The sequence below is a fragment of the Tachypleus tridentatus genome, chromosome 7, assembly GCF_004210375.1.
Source record: "Tachypleus tridentatus isolate NWPU-2018 chromosome 7, ASM421037v1, whole genome shotgun sequence".
In the NCBI taxonomy this organism is placed as follows: Eukaryota; Metazoa; Arthropoda; class Merostomata; order Xiphosura; family Limulidae; genus Tachypleus; species Tachypleus tridentatus.
The window spans coordinates 29,371,512-29,384,322 of record NC_134831.1 but is presented as its reverse complement, the minus strand read 5'-3'; the positions used below and the strand labels follow the sequence as shown (position 1 = coordinate 29,384,322).

At 31.0% G+C, this 12,811-nt stretch overlaps 1 protein-coding gene across 2 annotated transcripts in view; it reads left to right on the top strand.

Annotated features, from left to right (window-relative positions):
- Nucleotides 1-12,811, top strand: part of LOC143255358 (uncharacterized) — a 136,134-nt gene that overhangs the window by 119,844 nt on the left and 3,479 nt on the right. The window contains exons 5-8 of one of the 2 annotated variants that reach the window (XM_076510877.1): nt 4,696-4,903; nt 5,564-5,629; nt 11,913-12,040; nt 12,486-12,717. In XM_076510877.1, the coding sequence (XP_076366992.1) occupies nt 4,696-4,903; nt 5,564-5,629; nt 11,913-12,040; nt 12,486-12,717 (634 nt within the window). The remainder of the gene's footprint in view (nt 1-4,695; nt 4,904-5,563; nt 5,630-11,912; nt 12,041-12,485; nt 12,718-12,811) is intronic. The other variant, XM_076510878.1, reaches the window with a different exon arrangement.

Here is a 12,811-nt window from a genome sequence, read left to right as displayed (position 1 = left end):
AACATTGTTTGATAAAGTGTAATGTTTATTGTGTTTTTGTGTGAAACGCGTTAAAGCATTTTTAAAATATTTTAGCTAATTAAATTTGTCTGAGGCCATTTTTAAATTCGAAAATATAATTGAGAAAATATGAAACTTGCATTTTACACATTAACAGTCAAAATAGGGTAGAAATTGCTTTCACAATAATATGTTAAGTGCGTGATGCTATCCAGTTCATTACGAAAATTGTGTTATTTTTCTTAATAACCTTTCACTATTAATACATGATGAAGGAAACAAAAAATTCTAATACCTTTTGAAGAATTATTACATTTTGGTTTCTGCTGAGATAATAAACATTACAGTATAAAAATATAAAAAAAATCAAAGTTAAATATTTGATTCCCTTGTGATTGAATAAAAGTACAGAAATAAAGTAAATGTGGAATTAAAAGAATTTTCTGGACAGCCAAGAGATTACATTTGGATAGACAAAGCAGTTTTGTCATATTACAATAGTCTTAATTAAAATGAATTCTCAGCTTTAGTGTGTAAAACAGTGGAAGAAAAGTCAATTACTGAACGTTTTATTTGAGCGGCTCATTTATATTTTTATATATTTTTCTTTTTACCGCGGATGTTCGAACGTTTTATTTCACCTTTGTGAATAGAGACCAGGCTGGACATGTGGCTCGGGTGCTCGAATCATAATCTGTGGGCTGTGGGTTCAAATCTCCGTCTCGCCAAACATCCTTGTCCTTTCAGCCATGCGGAAATTATTATGTTACGATCAATTCCATTACTAATTGGTAAAATATTAGCCCAAGAGTTGGCGGTAGATGGTGATGACTAACCTCTAGTCTTTCATTACTAAATTAGGGACAGTTAGCGCAGGTATCCCTCGTGTAGCTTTGCGTGAACTTCAAAAAGAAACACACACTGTGAATACGTGAGAGAGAGGTGAGGTTATTGTTGCACCGATGCACACATTTATAAGTTCGTCACAGAATAAAACAATAAATGTTATATCTGTGCAATAAACATGAACGTGATCAATAGAGCACTGATTCTCATACAGTGATAACATTAAAATGTTCCTGTATAATAAACAAAACGTAAGCTAAAAATCAACCTGCTATCGTCGTTGTATCTTATTTCACTCCTTCGGGTCATAAACCAAAAGACACATAGATATTTTCGTTTGTTCGTAAATAACTCTTCAAAGTTACCGTTAACCAATCAGAAACAGATTTGTTTATTAAAATATTGCTTTATGTTCAACAATACGTTTGATGAATATGCCTGATATTATACTCATTAATTTTCCTATCTTTATGATGTGCTATTTCAAATTCGCAATCGATTGCACTGTACAACAAAGTTTTTGCTTCTTGAAAACTGTTGGGTGTTCGTTATATATTTTTGGCTTTTGAACACGAAAATCACATCCAAATTTGCCCATCACGTACCGTTTCATCGAAATTTTCAGTTTCACCGGGACATTGCTACAATGGAAAAACGATATCAGGGCAACTGGAATCCGTCAATGCTTGCTGGCTACTGTTGGACACTGCAACGTGATGCACCGGACATTAAATACAAACGAAAATCAGGAGCAAAACACTTTTAATTTTGTTGAACTTAATAGCGTATTAGAAACATAAACGCAAATAAATACGTTATTATCGGTAAACAGTTAACTGTCTATTTCTAAGAGTTCCTACGTGATGAAGCAAAACCAAAACTATATTTGTATATACCCACCAGGTATCTGTCACAATCAGCATAAAACTTTTCAGGAAGCAAAACTTTTCAAAAAAATTGTTGTGCAGTTATTTGCCCTTTAATTTAAAAAATGTATACATATTTAAAAACCTTACACAAGTTACCATTCATTTGGTACCATTTTGTATTCTTGAATAACTTTACCTAGGATGTGTTTACAGAAGTTTTGTTATCTAAAAACTTCGAACTAGAGAAGACTTAGATGAAGAAAAATGAGCGGATACCTTTCGATTAGCTGTGTCTCATGTGCATTTGATAGATAATATGTAGCAAAAATTTAGGCTTCGGGAAAAATTATATATTTAACTACCTAGTTTATTACCCAATGTTTTTCCTTTTTTCAGTCTAACACGAACTTTAGTTAGCTAGTACGGTTTAAACCGCAGTGACTGAATACAATTAAAATATATTGGTTTTATTGGGAATGAGGATCTATCCAGTTTGTTTTTCATTCCATTGTGGATTTTTATAAGCTTCAACACTTATAAAAAATGTTAAAGTCTATTTCATTCCTGATCCATCTTGTTGGACTTGCAGGATATATGCTCCTTGGAATTCCTTTTACGACACGGTGGATCTGAATGTATACAACGTTAAAATAACACTGGAGATAATTAAAGACTGACTGAGACGATAGCTATACATGAGAAACCACTTTATTAAATAATATTGTGTTTTGTCTAAGGTCGTCATTCTGATAAAACTCAACATTAAAATATGATACCTTTAGCTATATTTAGCAAAATTTCACATCGTTTATTTATTATGAGTAGATGTGTCATAAATCCTCTTATCAATTTATGGAACAAAATATTGATTTTTTTTTGTTGCTGTTGTTTCCATTAGACAATAAAAGGTTTTTGATTTAAGTTTTGTTTTTGTTTGGTACTTGATGGTGAATTCTTAATAACCCTAACTCAATGATAATTTTAATGTGGCCACAATAAATGCTGTTGTTGCAAGAACTTTAATGTGTACAAAATAGATTTGCAAAGTAATTTTAATATTAAAATAAGAAGTTACCGGATACACAAGAGTAAAAAGAGATTTGAAAAGCAGAGTTTATATATCGAAATAATAAAACCGAAATCTACACATAAATGTTATAGACCGAAGCTAGACGTTTCGACTTTACCAATGCATTATTTAGAGGCTACTTACATTTTAACAAAAAACGAAAGCTTGATCTACGATAAAATCACGGAAAAGTGCTTAGGTAATGCTGAGCTAACATCACTGTTTATGAGGAAGTTAATCTTCACAAATATATTACGATTCATGAAATTTACAATCAAAATTGTTGTTGTAGCTCAATAATTTGAAAATTTTTCCATTGAGGGAAGTGACGTTTTCCTAAAATATGCTGAGCAAAGAAAAAAAGCTATTCTGTCATCTATATTTGACATCATTCTTTTAATCTTTCAGTGAAAAAAATTGCACGCTGTTTCGCTGTAATTTCTAGCATCAAACAATACAATAAAAATTATCTGCACGTTTTTCACTTCATTTTGGATGAGCTTATACATTCTTAAAGGTTTAGCTATGTGAAGGTATACATACTTAAGGTCGTTTGATTTCTTCCAATAATTTTCTGTCATAAAAATTAATAGTAGTAGTAGTTATTGGACCTGGCTGATTATACCAGTCAACTTTTCCCTACGTTTAGTTATGAAGATAAACGTTACCAAATATCCATTATTTTGCAACATCAGCATTGTTAGTTAGTTATTATCTTTTTTATTTTCATAATTAGCACATAACCTTTTTATCTAGCTGGTAAAGAAATGTTTGGATAATGATAATAAAAATGTGAATATTTCTCAACACCTTGTGGTTGATTATTTACTGTTACTATAATACTTCTGTCTTTACCAAGATTGACTATATATCTAAAAGTGATAAATGGTTATAAACTTCTCTTACATTTTAACGAAAAACGAACGCTTGTTCTACGATACAAGCACAAGAAATTCCTTAGGTAATACTGAGTTAACATCACTGTTTATGAGGAAGATAATCTTCAAAAATATATTACGATTCATGAAATTTATAGTTAAAATTGTTGTTGTGTGGATCTCATCGGTATTGTTCATGAGTGAGGTGCTTACTTAATTTTTTTACAAACTTCAGAATCAGTTATTAATTGCTCAGCATTATTATAACAATGAAGTCAATTTATAACGACTGAAACGATATAATTATTTTATCATGTTTTAACTTGAATAATACACGGGCTTCGTTTGTACAACTGGATAAGGGAATTCGGTGATATTTAAAACTCCTAGTAAAGTTTGTCCAATTATTTTTTCTGATTTTAAAATGTCACTTTTTCTGCAGCAGATCCATGAACCCTGGTATTTGTTTAAAACCTCTTATTTTTAAATACAAAGAACATATAATTGTGTTGAAATCTCGACAAGTATAATATTTCATCAGTAAACGCTCATATAATTTTTTGACTATCTGGTGTTTACTGAATCAAACGAACTTGTTTTTCATATTCTTATGTGATGGTATTTGAAATTCTAAACTTTCCAACCTAGTTACTAAACATGTTTTTTTCAAGTAATGTATTAAATAATGACGAGTTAATATTTTTTGTTCATTTGTTATTAATCACAAATCCACTATACAATAAACTACATGTGCTCTGGCTACTGCAAGTATAGAAATCCGATTTTTATCGTTATAAGCTTTCAGACTAACCGCTGTGGAAGGGCAGTTAATAAATATTAATTTTATATAGATTTATAGTACTTCATTTAGTTAACCAATGTGTTTAACTATCAAACGAAAGGTACTAGCACTGTTAAAATAGCGAAAACGTTTAACATTCTACAACAATATATATATATGTAAACTTATAAGTAAATATTGATTGTAAATTGTGTAACACTCCTTGGCATTGTTCTTAACTGGTACTTACAGACACCAAAGTATTATGAAAAGCCGCTCCAACCGTTGATGAAAGGAAAACTGTTGGGCTCTAAGTTAGGTCTCAGGTTCACCATTAAACCAACACAACAGTGGAACAAACCTACTCATATTCGTTGTACTGCATTTATAGTCCAGGAGTATTCACAGAGTGTGGAAGAATTGTTCGTTAGAGATACGAAATCTAGCGAACTTCATGCAGGTAACACAAAACAAATTGGCCTTTTTTAAACGACAGGTACAAGGAACAGTTGAATGAGGTAATAAACTAGAAGAGACAAAGTTAAATAATAAACCTTTCAGTTCCTAAAATAAATTTAGTAGTGTTGTGCTAATCTCATAAATAACTATGCCACACAGATAAGTAGAAATTAAATATTCATAGTTTAAACTAAGATTCAGTGATTAATAATCGAAAGAGTTAGGATTATCAGGTAAACGAAAACGATTTATAGCTCTTTTAATATCTGTGAAAATAGTTTATTTGGTTTTCATTGTTAAACCATCACTGTTGGGTAAAATATAATAGGAAGTTAATTTTCATTTCTGTAATAGAATTGATTTTGTTTAACGTATCTCTTTTCGGATGTCTATTGTTCCCAATATAATCCAAGTTGACTCTGGGCTATGGACATTTTCAACAAACAGAGTTTTTAGCTTGATTTTAGATTTAAGTCAATGACCGTAACGCAACACATGTTGTAATTAATGAGACTGAAAATATTACATTCTTTGTATTTTTCTTTTTTACAAAAAATAGTTCAAGACGTAGCTTTATTACTTCCAATTCATGACTTTTTCTTTGGCTTAGCCAACTTTGTAGCCTTCATTTCCTTATTTTCATTTTCTATTATTATTTCAGCGGTCTTTGAAGAGAAGACGATAAAAAAACTTTACTTCGATGGACAAGCAACAAAAGGACAATTAAGTAATTTTTATCGAGGGAAATCATTTTAGAAATTAAATGAATACGTTTCATTCTACGTTTAGGCTTTGGCTTTAAAATCCAGTACATTGTATGCCTCTACATCCAATAATATTTTAAAGCTATTATGATGTTTCGTGCTTATTCTTTGATAATAAAGAATTACCATTATGGCAGCTTGACATATTTTACTAAAGAAATGTTTAGATATTTGTATTTGTACAGACGTTCTAGTATTTCTTAAACTCAACATAAACAGCTACAGGTCACTGGAATATTGACTTTTGATAAACATTAGTTACCACTTGATATTTATTTACAAATATAGTCATATATATTAAATCTTAATTATTCCTATTTTACTGGCACGGAATTAACGTAAACAAATCTTTATTGAAATATTATCATTGTTACTTTTCGAAGTGTATATTAAAGATAAGCAAAGGATAACGTAGGGTTTATAGTGTAATATGTGAACTTCTTTTAAATGTCAAATATATTGAAAAAAATCTTGTTTATATAATTTTCGTTATTTTGGAAACATACTTTTGCCACAATACATAGACTGAGTAAAATAAAATAAAAAAGTAACTATTTATAAGAATGACATTTTGTGTATTAGATTACTCATAATGAAGTTTGAAGATGATCTTGAGTCATAAAATTCAGTTGCATTTTACTACTAGTAATTATAAAAATAAAATTTTTTATGCATGTAGTAATTCACTCTTTATAACTAACTTTTTGTTTGCCAAGAATTGAACGGAAAAAAATTGATCTTCCTATTGGTTGGCCACTTTTCCCAATATCATGTAGGTTAAAAGCCATGTTTCCAAATTCCTATGAGTTAATTAATTTTTACAAACATTTGGGAACAGAGCCCTACACTACGATAAGTTATGGAAATATAAATAAATTACGTATTCGTAGCTTGGTCACAAAATAAGCCTCGCAACACCACCTGCTTGAGATGACTCAATTAAACAACTCTACTGTACATACCATATCATTCAGTGAAAAAGCAAAGCATATAGAAGAAAACAGATTTATCGATTTTGTAAACTCCTTATCCGGAGACACGACTGTCACCTGACTACTTCTGTTTATAGAAGACACACACAATCGATAGAGATGTTTACTCCGTTTTACTCACCTTTACTCATGGAATAATGAATGCTTAGCACGTCCTTTTAATTCAAAGTGAATACATGATAATTCGATTTTTCCTAAATTTACGAGCATATATTTACAGTGCTATAATTTTGTGGGGGTTGTTGAAATAGTCCTCTGGTTTACGAAAATAAATATTAAAAAATGCGAAAAATTATGAGAAGTGTATGTGTTTATAATTAAATTAGGTGTCTGAAATTTCAAATGATATTATGCAAAGTAAGCATGATTTTAGAAATTAAATCTTCGGAAGTTTCAACTTAGTAATTCGGTATAATTTTATATAAACTCTACGTAACAAAAAAAAAAAAAAATTGGTCACATTGATTATCAGTGTCATGCAGTTGACGCAAGACTAAATAAAAATAAAAATAAAACGTGCTAAAACAAGAACATTGGTGGAATATTTAGCAATAATTGACTTATGTATAACAGTATTCTAATTATTAAATAAAATTGTTCTCAGACCTTTAGACGTGCGCGCTTCTGTAAACGCCTGCCGTACGAAAGTGGCATAGACTGAAATGTTACAAATTATGAAAACGATATGAGCCTGACCGCCAAATTAGGCTCCATGTTATCAACTATGAAAGTCAAAATAAAAATACATCTACATGGATGAAATAAAAGTCATTTTTATCTGAATTATCAGGTTAACACGAACACGATTACTGGCAAACAGCCTTTGTGTGAGTCTTCAATGTCGAAATAAATTATTACTGGAGTCCGCATTACACTAAACTAAAAAACAACATTTATGTTTTTCCTTCAATCATTTCATTAGTCACTAGAAGAATATTAATGATATTTTGATAAAATGATTAAAAACATAACAAAATGTAACAAGAAATTTTTACTTTAGGATGAATACAGTAATAATATAATAGATTTTTGTAAAAGTATCCTTAATAAAATACGTCGAATAAAATTGCAAATGATCTGTTACATTTTGTTCTCTTAATTTTATTTCAAACCTCAGTTTTTATATATTCGCGGCAAGGTCGCAAAATGACCTATTACCAAAGAAACACATAGTATCGTTTATAACATAAACAAAGGAAATCTAACATTGTAAACTACAGCAAGTCGCTTTAGATCTTATTTGACGTATCTTATAACAAAGAATCAAAATAGTTATTATAGTCACGAAAGATACTGTTAACTTGCAAACAGGGACGGCGTGTATGAAGAGTTTGAGAAGGCTTAGTCTCCCCAAATAAACCGTCTCTCAAAGGATATTATTCTCATCAATTCAAAAATATTATACAGTAATGATTGAAAAGAAGAGCAAAGAAAAGCAAAAGAGGCTGTATGCTCAAAATGAATCTTCTCAAGGGTGTAACTAACCATATAGAAAAACCTACTTGAGCATAAATATAAACCTATTATGAAGTATATAAAGTTATAATATATCGAAGTCTTTTTGTTTGAAGTTCAGAACAAAGTTACACAATAGGCTAACTGTGCTCTGCCCACCACGATTATCAACACCCGGTATTTAGCGTTGTAAGTCATGCTGCTGTGCCATTGGGGACGATAAAGTATGAAAGAACATGTACATCCTATTACTTTAACAAAATAACATGGTAGGTGTGACCAAATGGCTAGTAGGCTTGGACTATGAATTCTTGGCTCACGTCCCGTTTTCACAAAACCAGATCCTTAGGGTGCGCTACAAGAGTAACGGTCAAATCCCATTATTTAGCTAGACAAGAGATATACAGTGGGCTATCTCTGCATTGCACACCGCCGCTATCGAATCCGAATTTTAGCCTTGTAAGCTTTGAGACATAATGCTGATTTCTCGACATGTGATTGGTTTTCTTTCACACCCATCTCTAATTTGGATTTCATGTCTTAGTCGTTTTCTATTTATGATCAGTGGCCGGAGTTTATTGTTTGGTGTTCATTCCGTCATATAATCCATTATTTTTTAAAACTCAAACAAAGGCAGGCTGGAATAAACAATCTTCTATCACAGCACGTTTATGCTTAATGCTAGTCTAAGTAATGAAAAGTGAAATAAGACGTGAAACAAATGACTCCCGCTGTCTCCATTCTTTCTTGAAAAATCAAAGAAAAGAAAGAAAAACAATCATACATTTTTAGTTGGCTTAATACAACCTTATGTCAAGTTTGAACTCACTTGCAAAATGATAAAAAAACAAGATTGATAATAACAATGAAAAACCTTTTTGTCCACATTGACAGCAGAATTATGACAAATTATTAAAACAAAAAGTATAGACTCTTTTGTTATTTTTCTTTTTGCATTGAAACATCTATTTAAAAACAAGGCTGATTTTGCCAATCGCAACAAATTTGTCTTGTTGAATTTTATATCTACTGTCTTGTATTTAATGTTGTTGATCATTCATCAATACATGCTGTGAGCTGAAACATTTGAGGTAAAATGAAAAAAAAAAATCATAGAATACTGAGTACATACAGCACTGAACAATTTATAATTTTCAAGCATCTTTACCTAATTTTCTATTTGTATCTTACCCTTCAAAGATGGAAAAAAATCTTCCAAAACACAATTGTTGCTTACATTTCAGATTAAATAAAGCCTTTTTATCTTTGACTGGTTTGACAGAAGACTTAGAAGATTATAAAATATCAAGAAAGCTGGTGAAACAGTAAAAATGTTGTATGAGAGAAAGGTTGGCTGAACATGTAAAAATTAACAGTAAGGATTTCTTTAAATATATTAAAGCTAAACAAAATGTTATTATGGGGTATGATCTGTGAGGGATCATAATGGAAATTTCGTATCTAATCATTTTGAAATGACTAGGTTATTAAATTTTGTTTATTTTTTCATTCAGGTTTAACTAATGAAGAATTAGCAATATTCTTCATCTTAAACAGTTGATAGCTAGAAACAAGAACTAGTAAGATAATCGCTTTAATTCCAAGCTTGTTAAAATAATGAGAAGTTTAAAAACCAGCATGACTCCTAGATCAGATAATATTTCTCTATAGGTTTTTAAGGAAGTTAAGGATTGGACATGTGAGGAACTTGCTACTGTTTTTTTCAGTTTTTGAACGGTGAGCAGGTACCAGATTATTGGAATTTGGCTGATATTACTTCTATTTTCAAGGAAGGTGACAAAAATTGTCCCAGTAATTACAGACCCATTAGTGTTATACCAATTATGGGAAAAGGTCTGGAAAGTCTGTTTAGAGGTGCTTGGCAAAGCCATTTAACAAAGTTTAGGATTTTATTGGATAGCCAACATCCAGTGTTTCAAAAATTTTCGAAATTCTTTGAATAGGTTACTGCTTATGTAGATTATAGTAAGAGTGTAGATTTGGTGTATCTGAATTTTCAGAATGCATTTGGTAAGATGCCACATATAAAATAATGTTCTTTATGGGTGTGGGGGATAAGGTAGCTAATTAAACTTGAAAGTGGCTGGATGACAAAAAGCATAAGGTTGTAATAAATGGAATGAGGTCAAACTAGATTAATGTTACAAGTGTGATTCCTCAAAGCTTAGACTTAACACCTTTTCTCTTCTTGATTTATATCAGTGAGATACTTACATATGCTGATGATATTGAGAGCAATGGATATTTCTAACTGTGAAGAGGATGCTTCTACTTTACAAAATAATTTAGATAAATTATTAAGTTTGGAAAATGAATTTAATTATAATAAATGCAAGATAATGCATGTGGGTTATCATTATTTAAATTAAAATTATAAATTGGATGAAATTAACCTCAGCAGTGTCATGAAAAAAGGAATCGTGGTGTAATATTTTATCAGTCTCTTAAGCCATCCAAGCAATGTGTTGTTGCTAGTTGTAGGGCAAGTAGGATTTTAGGTAATATCTATATAAATATCAAATACAAATTTCGTTGTATAGGTCACATTAGGCTACTCTTGTTTGACTGAGAAGTGGAATTTGGCTGTTGCCCTTATAGGGCATCTACGGTCCCATAGTGCTGAGCACGTTTATTTGACAATGAAATCAAGAATCATTAAATAAATATTCCAGATAAGCTAACAGCAAGACCACTCTTAGTCTGTGGATAAATAGGATTTCACAAGAACGATTTATAAATGCTAATGTAATTGCCTGTTGCTTCAAATGCGAGTCTTGGCGTCACGAACAACATGTTCATCTTGGTTAATGGCCAAACCTTGATCATTCCAAGGGTAATAAGAACTAATTATATTCCTTTCATAATAAAAATATTTTGTATTTTGCTATTATTACATTATATAAAGTGACCACCAACACTTAGTGAATAATGAAAATTGAAATGTTCTCTTTAAAAACGAGAAAAACTATTTTCCGAAAAACTTAGGGCCTATTTGAATTTAAAACAATACATTAGATCAATGAATCTGAAACAAAATTATCATCTGAGGTGTTTAAGGTTATAATTACAATTAAGTCAAGAATGTTTTATGGTATTGTTTACAACAAAAGCATAGGCATCTGAGCATAGAGCAGAAGATTTAAGTGCCTCCACTTTTTTCAATTGGCGTGCATGCATCGTTATTAATAAATATGTTAGGTTAACCTAGTTTTTGCTTCTTCTATTTACCAGCAAAATTCGGTCCCAAGTGATTGAGACGGTAAATATTGATTTAAAATTTAGAAAAACAACTCAAAAATCAAACATTCACAAATTTTTAGGTACACCACGAAAATAACGACTGTTTCCAAGAAAACAAGATGGATGAAAGGTAGAATCATATTTGTCAACATACTTATTAAATCCCACAGTGCAGTTCCGCAAAAATTGCTAATTTATTTCTTTAAATACAGTCTAGAAGCAGGTTGTCAAGTATAATACAGTCAACGTCAGTGAAAAGTTTCTAAAGATGTGGGGTTTAAAACATACCTTGTCATTGTTCGCAGAAAACTTGTTATAATAAAAACTATGGAAAATGTAACTAGTAAGTAACCACGGCAATGAGAGATACTTCAACTTACAACATAGGTAGTGGATCCATGGGCACCATGAGTCTTGGAACTTCGTTAGTATAAAATGTGATTAACTTATTGGTGTTAAAAAGGCTTTTTACTAAAAATAGGTTAAGATGTATTTTGAAAAAGGATGGTAATGTAATATCATTTTTATGTGTATATAGCGCAGGATGGACCGAAAATTGTTGGTCTGAAGCCAGGCTACGAACTTGGAGACATAGTTAACGTTAATTGTACTTCACCTAAGGTTTCAAATCCTCCTATCCTGAGATGGTTTGTTAATAAAGAAAAGGTAGGATTCCCTATGCTGTGATGTTATATATATGTATAAGTATATGTAAGTTACAAAAAATCCGCTTATCCTGAGATGGTTTGTCATGAAGGAAGAGGTAGTTTTCCTTAGGTTGTAAAGTTATGTATATATATGATACATAGAAGTTATTGAAATAAATACGTGAGCTGATAAATATTTAATACACACTACTACTTAATGTTTAAATAAATATTTATGTGTACCTGTGGAATTTTGTGCGTTCCTTTTTTCTTGTAACTGCCCTAGTGTGTATCCAAAATTTTGTTCCTTTTTGATAATCAGTAAAGGTTTTACTACGATAAAAATAATGTTTCCCCGGGTTATAATAAAAGATATATAGAGTGAAGACTAGTGAGTTGTATAGTAACATCCATTGCAAATTAAAATGTACCATTTTTTCCATTATTAATGTATCTCTTTTTAGGTCATGCCTGACTATTTAGTTCAGCACGAAACCGTTGATTACAAAGGTGGTTACAAGACTGCCGTTCTGGGACTCCATTTCATGATTACAGAAAATCACTTCCGAAACGGTGAAATGAGACTAAATTGTACAGCCACGTTCGCTAAGGTAATTGACCAAAGAGATGTGGATACCATTATAGGAGCAAACCAGCAAAGTTCAGGACTACAGCTGCCCGAGAAAGAAAAGAAAGGTGAACATTTTCAGTCACTGTTCCTGAACAATACGGTAATATAGCGTGATTTATCAAACCTGTTAACACAAAATAAAAACGTCAAAAGCCAAAG